The sequence below is a fragment of the Musa acuminata genome, chromosome BXJ2-5 (genome assembly GCF_036884655.1).
Source record: "Musa acuminata AAA Group cultivar baxijiao chromosome BXJ2-5, Cavendish_Baxijiao_AAA, whole genome shotgun sequence".
In the NCBI taxonomy this organism is placed as follows: Eukaryota; Viridiplantae; Streptophyta; class Magnoliopsida; order Zingiberales; family Musaceae; genus Musa; species Musa acuminata.
Window position 1 is genome coordinate 34,012,885 of NC_088342.1, and position 11,552 is coordinate 34,024,436.

Consider the following 11,552-nt stretch of genomic DNA (forward strand, 5'->3'; position numbering starts at 1 on the left):
TTGTAAGTGCTACTTGCACTTTTATCGAGAATATAGTGAAATTGTATAGAATTCCATTTTTCATTATTAGTAATCGAGATAAAGTTTTTACTAGCACCTTCTAGAAGAAGCTCTTTTATTTGTAGTGTACCCAATTGAATATGAGTACTGCTTATTACCCACAAATAGATGGATACACTTAAGTAGTGAACAGATGTCTAGAAAACTATCTTAGATGCTTTATCAGTAATAAACCAAAGAATAGGGTAAAATGACTTCCTTAGAATGGTGGTACAATACCACTTATCACTCTTCTACTAAAATATCTTTTAAAGTGATTTATAGTCAACCTCCTCCTATGGTTATAAAATACATGTTTGGTTCTTCTAAGATTGATCAAGTGGACAAGGAATTGCTTGATAGGGATAGGATTATTCAACTTCTAAGAGATAATCTCGTAGTCTCATAAGCTAAAATGAAGAAACAAGTTGATAAGCATAGAGTTTGCAATGGGTGATGAGGTTTTCCTTAGACTTCAACATTATAAACAAACTTCTATAAAGGTTCGGTCATTTATGAAGCTATTTCCTCGATTCTTTGGATTTTATAAGATGTTGGAATGTATTAGCCTAGTTGTTTATTACTTAGATTTGCTAGCAAGCTTTAAGATATATTCAGTTTTTCATATTTCTGACATTTAGTTTTTTCTACCGGTGAGGTTTAAATCTTACCTCAACCATACTTGATTGATGTATCATGATGTATCATAGATATCCTATCACTAAGTTGCTTGTTTAATAGGTCAACTTACTAATTGAATATGTCACTTGGGATTCTCACAAAGTATTAGAGGAGAAGTTTTTAGAATTTATTATTGCTCAACCTTGAGAAGAAGGCTGTTTTGGAGAGATGAAAATATTATGATTTCTTAATTTTAGGAGTCCTTAATTTTAGGGATTTGATATTAATCTTTATTTTTTATTTAGTTTTTCCTAATTATGACTGGAGTCGTTTGATGTAGCAAATTAAGGATTGCTATTTTTATTTATTTTCTTTGTTAAAATTAAGGATTGTTGACTAACAATTAAATAACTATATATATATATATATATATATATATATATATATATATATATATATATATAATGATCTTGACAATTAAATACAAATCAAAGTTTTGGCCAATTTAGAGATTGATCTCTGATAAAAAAAAAAAAAGGTTTGATCTTTCCAAAGTGATCAAATTCTTATCTCTTTTCTTAGATAAAGCTCTAGTGTTTTATCAATTTTATGTAAATAGATGCCAATAGATGATCAAGTTTATCAGATTCTGCCAAAAAAATAAATTATACATTGTTAGGTTGTTTACGATACAATGAATATGTAAATAGCAGATTGATATACGCGTCTGTCTTCCGGCTATAGTTATCAATCACTATTTCAGTGACTAGTCCAAGATAATCAAACCAGTGGAAACATCCATTTCTAGATGAACTGTTAGTTGGAAAATTACCTGACAAATACGAAGTTTATATATAGTAAGTGTTTTCATGCATACCATGTAGATTCAAGATTATCTTTCAACAATCAAGCTTGGTCAAGGACAAGAAATACTCAACCACTTGTAAAGAATATATTTTGGTACCACAAGTTTGAGCTGCTTGTGAAGGAAACCAAGAGATCTTTATCACCAATCAACGTTAATTGTGATACAAGATTGTTTGATCTCTGAAATTTGATTGTTGAATCCATGATCTTTCAGGTCTTAGGTATTCGAACTTCTCTTGTATGCTATGAGCACTAAGGAAAAAAATAAAAAAAAGAAACAATGCCTCTTAAAACTGCATGATTCAATAGCGTTTAGAAGAAAAGAATAAGCTTGAGTTTAAACATGACCATGAGGAAATGGGACAATTAAGATAATTAAGTTACATGCAAATCCCAGAACTTGGACAACTCATCCAAAATCAGAGCATCAATGTAATCGACTTCAAATCTTTTAGAAGCCATAATATGCAAGTTTTGTTTCACAAAAGGCTGAATGTTTGCCCTAACAAGTAGCATCTCCTATAATTTCTTCAGCACAATGACATGGTTTCACATGATGGACTTTGGTTATCGTTGATTCATCCCACGGGAGCCCTTTGTTAAAACTTTCGATTTCCTTCCTTTGTCCTTTGATGATTTGCCCTCGGATTCCTGACCTGAGCAGAAGATGAAAACTATGTCAAAAGCGAACGAGTGCTCTTACTGTTCAAATAACGAGTTTCTAACTTAAAAGTGACCAAACCATTGTAAAAACACAAATCTTCCATGATATGACTCCAACGTGGAATAAGGTTGAAGATATGGTGACAATTATGGAAGTCCACAGATTCACGTTAAATTCAGAATAGGTTTCAAAGAATTCCTGGTGTGTCATCGTGCCTTTTATGTCAAAAGGGAACAGGGTTCGGTGTTCATCAGTGACAAAGAATTTGAGAAATCCGTCCATGACAATACAAATTAGCAGCATACCTTGCTTGTGGCCAAAGTTTTGATGGTTTTATCACTTGGGTGCAGAATACGTTCTTTCTTGTCATCAGTCTTCCCTGCATTCATCAAGAATAATATATGATTTCAATTTCAAATTCCTCTTGATAAATTACACAGTTATCGATCATTTGGCAAATAATTCAGCAGGAAAAGTTCTTACAAGTCATAATTCTAGTCAATGCTGCTATCTAGGCATCGATATGATCGTGAAGTGGCAAGCATTCATTGTGCAGTAAGTAGTTAAGACATGTTCAAAGCAAAAGAAAATCTAGAAAGTTAATACAACATCCTATCACTCATGTAATATGTGCATGACCAAAATGAATTCGTTCATCGAATTACCAACCCTACTGGATGCTGGTTATTTGATCAGCTACATAAATTAGACAAGAAATGCCCTCGATTATGATAGTTAGTTAACTATGATTCTCCCAATTCAGATATGGTTGTTCTAAAAATTGAAAAGCAGAAGGAGAATGACATTAGAATGGGGAAAAAACAAAAAAACTATGAAAAACATATGAACCAGTCCGTGATCCACCTCTGTAATTCTATTATTTTTTTTGCGAAATAATCAGCCAAATTCTCCATGTTATTGAAATTCCCTACAGTTCTTCTTTCCACTATAAAAAAAATGATGATAATGGTTCAGATAGGCTGTCGAGAAAACAAAAACAAAAAACAAACACAAGATAAAAATCATGCAATTATGATTTAAGATTTATTATCCAGTTCATGGATCAGAAATCTTAAAAGAAAGCAATCTTGGGATAGCTGGCTAAAGATTTTAACCAAACAAAGCTGTAAAGGAGACGGAGAAGACAATACCATGGTCTTCTCCTGCATCTGCAACCTTGGCGGAGTCTTTGTCGATCCACGGCCCCTCGAAATAAAACCTAAAGCTGGGGGATCCGGGCCTCTCCTCCCCGTCATCGGCCTTCCTACCGGCTTTGACATCGTCTCCCGACCATGGCCCTAATCCCGCCTTCTTCCTACTCTCTTCCGCAACCCTATGGGGATCGAGATGGGATTGACTGCAGCCCATCGAGGGACGAATAGAGAGAGAGAAGAGAGGGATTGGACAATAGGGGGTTGTCAAGGTCGAGGAATTATAATCGAGGAGGGGGCGGAGGAGAGGGGATTGCGGAGAGGATACAGATGGGATTTTTGAGACGCGTCGGCAAGACAGCGGGAAAACGGCTTTAAAAAACTGTCAAACAGGTTGGCCTCTTGACTCTAATATTGCTTTCATATATTACTGACTCGAACATATATATATATATATGTATATGTATATATATATGTATATATGTATATATATATGTATATATGTATATATATATGTATATATGTATATATATATGTATGTATATATGTATATATGTATATATATATATATATGTATATATGTATATATATATACATGTATATGTATATATATATATATATATACATATATATATATACATATATATATATATATACATGAATATATATATACATATAATATGTATACATGTGTATATACATATACATATAATATGTATATATGTGTATATATATATATATATATATATATGTATATATATACATGTATATATATATATATTTATATGTATATATATATACATGTATATATAATATATATATATATATAATATATACATATATATATACATATAATATACATGTATATATGTATATACATGTATATATATATGTATATATATATATATATATATATATATACAAGTATATACATATAATATACATGTATGTATATACATGTATATATATTTATATACATGTATATATATATATACATATAATATATATGTATATATATGTATATTGTTGAATCTTGTATTTTGATGATGAAACCATTTGATATGTGTTTATGATTTAATCTGCGTTTTGAGTGACGTAGGATGCTTAGATTAGGATGAGACAATTAAAATAGGAAAATCATGTTGGGTTAGAGGAACATGTCAGAAGATTGGACGTCGGGCCGGTGGATCGATCGACGTATCGATAGAAGGCTTTGGGCCATAGATTCGGGCATCAGGCCAAGAAGAGCGGGTATTGCGCCAAGGATATCGGAGTTACGGAGTCAACTGACCGATTGGGCAATAGGCCACAAGAGAGGATGATGCACCGAAGAATCGGACGAAGCGTCGAGGGACCAATTACATGTCGGACAACTTGATTAATTGCTTAAGATTAATTATCTCGATCGAAGTTTTATTTTACATATGCAGGATTAACTACGATAGCTTGAAGACATAAAGCAAATCACCTGGAGTCAAGTTCGATGGGTGTTCGAGAGTCCAAAGATTCGTCGGAGATGCTGCCGGAACCAACATAGAGGAAATCGGGGACTTGTCGGAGGTTTCGAAAGTCCACTGAAGAGATCGTCGGAGGTTCGCGAAGATCACCGAGAATGCCTAGCTACTCGCTGAACTCGCCACAAGATCGAGAGCTTGTTGGGAGTCCGTCGGAAGAAATCCGAGGGTGTATCGGAAGTCCGCCGGAAGATCGCCGGAAAGCTCACCGGAAGGAAACTCAACGTTGTCGGTTATAAGATATGCTTAGGACTATGTCTTAACTTCGTAGTTTGCATGTAATTAGGGTTAGGATTAAAAAATAATCCTATATCCTGGTTAGGGGCCAAATGGGCCCGAATATGACTTGGTTTGGGCCAGATCTGAAGCCCAACTAGTGACCCGTAAGATCAGGCGGTGGAACCGCCAGACTGGGCTGTGGCACCGCCCAGAACCCGAAGGATCAAGCGGTGGTACCGTCGGGCTAGGCGGTGGCACCACCAAGGACCCGAGAGGTCCGGCGGTGGCACCGCCAGTACACTGTTAGTGTCAGACACTAACAGGCGGTGGCACCGCTAGCATCGGGAACCCAAGAGAATTCAAAATTTGGAGCCCAAATTTGAATCCTCTTGGGGCCTATAAATACCTCTCAATTCTCACCAGAGAACACAACCTTTGAGAAGTTAGAGATTGAGATAAAGCCTTAGCAAAGTCTTTAGCAAGTCTTGTTTTCAATTGCTTGAGTGTTCACCTCCCTCTTTCTCTTTGAAATTATGTAAGAGTGTGAACCACTTGTAAAAGGTTGTAAGATAGGTATTTGTTCTTCCCCTTCAAAGTGATTTGCTAGTGGAAGTTATGAGCCTCATCGAAGAAGGCTTCGCAAGTGGATGTAGGTCATTTTGACCGAACCACTTTAAATTAGTGTGTTCCTTGAATCTATGAGTTCTTACTTTCCTGAGATTGTTATTTACACTACTGCTAGCTTTCAGTTTTCATCTACTCAAGTTACTATAGAATCGAAATCTTTACGCATTTACGAAATCGTTTTCAAACTTATGAGTTTTAATCTACTGCACTAATTCACCACCCCCCCCCCCCTCTTAGTGCCGCTCTGATCCTAACAATTGGTATCAGAGCCACAGTTTTCTACTTTGGTTTAAAACCCAAATAGAAATGGCTCTTTTCGGCCTTCAAGAGGGTTGCTCTCTTATTCGTCCTCCCTTTTTCAATGGGACGGACTACACTTTTTGGAAAACTCGAATGAGAGTTTTCTTACTTTCTTTGAATTTGAATTTATGGCACATAGTCGAAAATGGATTTGAAATGTCTTCTCTTCCAATGAACCATTGGAATGATTTGGAGAAGAAGATATTTTCTCTAAATGCAAAGGCTATGAATGCCTTATATTGTGCACTTGACAAAAATAAATTTAATCGCGTTTCGAATTGTGATTCGGCTTTTGATATTTGGAGAACTCTTGAGGTCACTCATGAAGGCACTAGTCGAGTGAAAGAGTCCAAAATCAACATTCTTGTGCATTCTTACGAACTTTTCCAAATGAAACCAAGTGAGTCCATCGGAGACATGTACACCCGTTTCACGGATGTCATTAATAGACTTAAAGCTCTTGGTAAAGATTTTTCTAACTTTGAACTAGTAACTAAAATTTTAAGATCCCTTCCAAAGAGTTGGGATCCAAAAGTTACGACCATTCAAGAGGCCAAAGACCTTAAAACATTTCCTCTCGAAGAATTTATTGTGTCTCTAATGACCTACGAAATAACGTGTAATACACATGAAGAACTTGAGAACCACCTTCCAAAGGACAGGAAGGATTTGGGACATAGAACATTTGAAGACCACTCGAGCATAAGCTCAAGTAATGGTAAACTTAAACTATAAATGAAACAAAAATTAAAGAACTAAAAGAACAAAACTACTTGCTTTGAACGCAAGAAGAAGAATAAAAATTGGGATGAATCAAGCTCCTCCGAAGACGAGGAGAAAATCAAGAAAGGCGATGTGGCAAACTACGCCTCAACGACATTCAATGACGAGGTAATCGAAACCCCCTTAATTTATTTTGAAATTACTTGATATTTTTCATGATGCATTTTATTTTATTTTATTTTTTTAATAATCATTTTTCTTGAAAATTACATATTTTATGTTAATGGAATAAAATGTTAAATTTAAATCTAATGATCATATGTATGTTTTTCTTAAGAAAAAAAAATGTGTATCTTGATGATTTTCGATTTTGATTGAAACCATGCTTGATGTCTTAATGAAAATATTAAAAAATTTAACATCATGCTTAATGATGATGCATGGCTTTTGTATGGAAAACTAAGCATAAAAAGATAGATTAATCTAAAAAAAATACATGACTATAATAAATAATAAAATGATTTTGGTTGAAAATACCTTATGCTCAATGAAACCATCATTCATGAATATGCTTTATGTTTAATAGTTTCTTTGGCTTATATGCCTTATCATGATAAATGTTTTGAAAAGTTTGTATCATACTTGATGATTATTATACATGATGATTTATTGGTCTTGAAGTTATTCGATTTTGATTAAATGAAATCATGTTTGACTTGAAGTAATGAGTTGAAATTAGTTTTTTTGAATTATGTGTTGCACTTTTTTTTATATGATTTTTTATCCTTCCGTTTTAAACGATGATGCATGGATTTGAAAGAAAAAGACATACATATATGGAATCAATCAATAAGTTGAAACAAAAGGAGGAAAGAATTTTTTATTAAAATTATTTATGCTATTTTGAATCTCTCGAAAGAAATGTTGAGATTTTGATAATTTGGACGATTTGAATTTGAATGAGTTTTATCCAAAATCATGATCTTGATTCCGTGATATTTACAAATTAAGATTTATTATGAATTAAGATTTTTTCATTAATCGATCTCCTAAGATTTTCTTTTGATTATTTATGAGTAGGTTCTTCAAAAAGAAATCATGTTTTTTGGTATTCACATGTTCTAATCTTTCATGATATGATTTTTATGCAATTCCTTGTATTCATGAAATGTTTATCTCATCACCCAATTATTTTCTTCTTGATATTCCTTATATGGTGATATAAAATTATGCATGAAATACTCTTGATATTATTTTGATGCATACAAATGAAAAGTTATGATCATGCTAGGATACAATTTGATAAATTAATACCATCATGATTTGAAATATTTATGATTTATAATAATACATGTATTACTTATGCTTTTTATTATGATAATGTATGTGATGTATTGCATATGATGTGTATCATGAATGCTTTAAATGATAAATGTTTTGATATCATGATTGATGATTTTGTTCTATGCATGAGATTTTCAAAATTATGCATGATGAATCTTGTGATTTACGGATTATCGATTTTACCATAATGAAAGTGTCTTATTGATCCTTGTCGTAATAAATCTCGCACTTTCGACTTTAAACATGATACATATTTTTATTTGATATAAATAAAAAGGGCATGCTTGAATGAAATAAATCACATGAATTGAAACAACTAAAAGAGAAGAACATTTTTCTTGAAAATTATTTTTCTCTTATCTTATTGATTTTGATGAATCCATTTGTATTATTTTTATGAATCTCATGGATTATGAAAATGATTTGAATTTAATGGGTTTTATTGAAATCATGATCTTGATTTCTCGCAATTATAATTTGAATTTTCTATTAAATGAATCAAGATTGTTTTCTATTTAAAAGGAGATTTGTCGAAATGTTTCATGGTCTTTTAGTATTCATGATCTTGATAATTATGTTTTGAAACTTTATGTAAATCAAGATTCTTCATCATGATTCTCTTGTTTTATAAAAGAGGAGATCTTCTATGTGAATCATAAGATTTTATATGTATGAATTGAGATTTTGTTCTCCTACAATTCTTTTTGCTATTAACTAACAAGAAACTTTCTTGTAAGCCATGATATGCTACTTGACATCTTGATAATTTATAACTTGAGTTTTCTATTTAAATCAAGATTGTTTCCTATCATGCTTTCTATTTACATAAGAAGAAATTTGTCAAAAATGATATATATCTTTTGACATTCATTTTTCATCTTTGTTATTTACCTTTGTCATGATTTGAAGATTATAGTAAAGGGAAATGAATTACATGATTGTATTGTTATTCCCTTCTATTTGACAATGACATAGGGGAGCAAATTTTGCTAGCTTGCTAGCTAGCTTGCATACTTCAAGAAGAAGTAAAAGTGCTATCTTGCAAATCTCAAAAGAAACAATATGTGCCAAGTTACATATTTAAAAAAGAGGCAAAATAGTCCATCTTGCACATCTTTTTGCTAATTTTATATGTAAAAGTTGATATCTTGCATACTATAAATTTATATACCAAAAGTACAATCTTGCATATCTCAAGATATAAAACGTGCTAACTTGCACTTTGCAATGGAAGCAAAATTGCTAGCTCAAACATTGCAAAGGAAGTAAAAATTTGCTAGCTTGCAACTTGCATATTTCAAGAAGCAAGAGTTGCATTCTTGAACATCTCTAATTTGCTAGCTAGCATGATGTAGAACTTGCTATCTTGAACATTACAAAAAAAATGCTATCTTGCACATTGCAAAGAAAAGCAAATATACCAACTTACACATCTTTAAATTTGCTAGCTTGTATGTAGTAAAACTTTCATATCTACAACTTGATAACTTGAATGTTCTAAGCACGATCTAACACTTGCTAAATTTTCAAGCTTACAACTTGCATGATGATCAAAATGGATATTATGTTTTTCATACAATAAGTTGAATTCATCTCTCAAACACATAGAAAGTGACACTTCTCCTTTTTGTTGATGACAAAGAGGGAGAAGTATGATCATATTATGCATGATGACGTATACAAATATTCATGATGAATATTCATGATGAATATTTGCATTGACTTGAATTTGGCTTGAATTCAAGGTTCTATCAATATGGCATATTGATAGGGGAGTTTGTTTAAACTCTGGAAGTTAAGGTTAACTCCGTCATCAAGTGGTTGTCATCATAAAAAAGGGGGAGTTTGTTGAAACTCATATTTTGATGATGAAACCACTTGATATGTGTTTATGATTTAATATGCGTTTTGAGTAACGCAGGATGCTTCAATCAGGATGAGACAATTAAAGCAGAAAAATCATGTTGGGCCAGAGGAACATGTCAGAAGATTGGACGTCGGGCCGGTGGATCGGTCGACGTATCGATAGAAGGCTTCGGGCCGTGGATTCGGGCATCAGGCCAAGAAGAGCGGGTATTGCGCCAAGGATATCGGAGTTGTGAAGTCAATTGGCCGATTGGGCAATAGGCCGCAAGAGAGGATGATGCATTGAAGAATCGGCCAAAGCGTCGAGGGACCAATGACATATCGGACAAATTGATTAATTGCTTAAGGTTAATTATCTTGATCGAAGTTTTGTTTTACATGTGTAGGATTAACTACGATAGCTTGAAGACATAAAGCAAGTCTACCGGAGTCAAGTTCGATGGGTGTTCGAGAGTCCGAAGATTCGTCGGAGATGTTGTCGGAACCAAACGAGAGGAAATCAAGGACTTGTTGGAGTTTTTGGAAGTCTGCCGAAGAGATCATCGGAGGTTCGCGGAGATCACCGAGAAGGCTCGGCTACTCACTGAACTCGCCACAAGATCGGGAGCCTGCTAGGAGTCTGCCGGAAGAAATCCGAGGGTGAATCGAAGTCCGCTAGAAGATCACCGGAAAGCTCGCCGGAAGGAAACTCGACGTTGCCGATTATAATATCTACTTAGGACTATGTCTTAACTTCGTAGTTTGCATGTAATTAGGGTTAGGATTAAGAAATAATCCTATATCCTGGTTAGGGGCCAAATGGGCCCGAATATGACTTGGTTTGGGCCAGATCTGAAGCCCAACTAGCGACCCATAAGGTCGGGTGGTGGCATCGCCCAGAACCCAAAGGATCAGGTGGTGGTACCGTCGGGCTGGGCGGTGGCACCACCCAGGACCCGAGAGGTCCGGTCGTGGCACTGCCAGATTAGGCGGTGGCACCGTCGATACACTGTCAATGTCAGACACTAATAGGTGATGGCACCGCCACTGACAGGTGGTGGCACTGTCAACATCGAGAACCTAAGAGAATTTAAAATTTGGAGCCCAAATTTGAATCCTCTTGGGCCTATAAATACCTCTCAATTCTCAGTAGAGAACACAACCTTTGAAAAGTTAGACATTGAGATAAAGCCTTAGCAAAGTCTTTAGTAATTCTTGTTTTCAATTGCTTGAGTTTTCACCTCCCTCTTTCTTTTTGAAAATCTGTAAGAGTGTGAACCACTTGTAAAAGGTTGTAAGAGGGATATTTGTCCTCCCCCTTCAAAATGATTTGCTAGTGGAAGTTGGGAGCCTTATCGAAGAAGGCTTCGCAAGTGGATGTAGGTCATTTTGACCGAACCACTTTAAATTAGTGTGTTTCTTGATTGTGTGAGTTCTTACTTTCTTGAGATTGTTATTTACACTACTACTAGCTTTCGGTTTTCATCTACTCAAGTTACTATAGAATCAAAATTTCTATGCATTTACGAAATCGTTTTCAAACTTACGAGTTTTAATCTGCTGCACTAATTCACCCCCCCCTCTTAGTGCCGCTCCGATCCTAACATATATATGTCTATATGTATATATATATATATA

General features: G+C 34.3%; 1 protein-coding gene across 1 annotated transcript; it reads right to left on the reverse strand.

Moving 5' to 3' along the window:
* Nucleotides 1–1,877: 1,877 nt before the first annotated feature.
* LOC103973673 (uncharacterized) lies at nucleotides 1,878–3,693 on the reverse strand. The gene is made up of 3 exons (XM_009388304.3): nucleotides 3,343–3,693; nucleotides 2,497–2,570; nucleotides 1,878–2,183 (listed from the first exon to the last, which is right to left on the reverse strand). The coding sequence occupies exons 1-3, from the start codon at nucleotides 3,557–3,559 to the stop codon at nucleotides 2,127–2,129; spliced, it is 348 nt and encodes a 115-aa protein (XP_009386579.2). The 5' UTR covers nucleotides 3,560–3,693; the 3' UTR covers nucleotides 1,878–2,126.
* Between the last annotated feature and the right edge of the window lie 7,859 nt (nucleotides 3,694–11,552).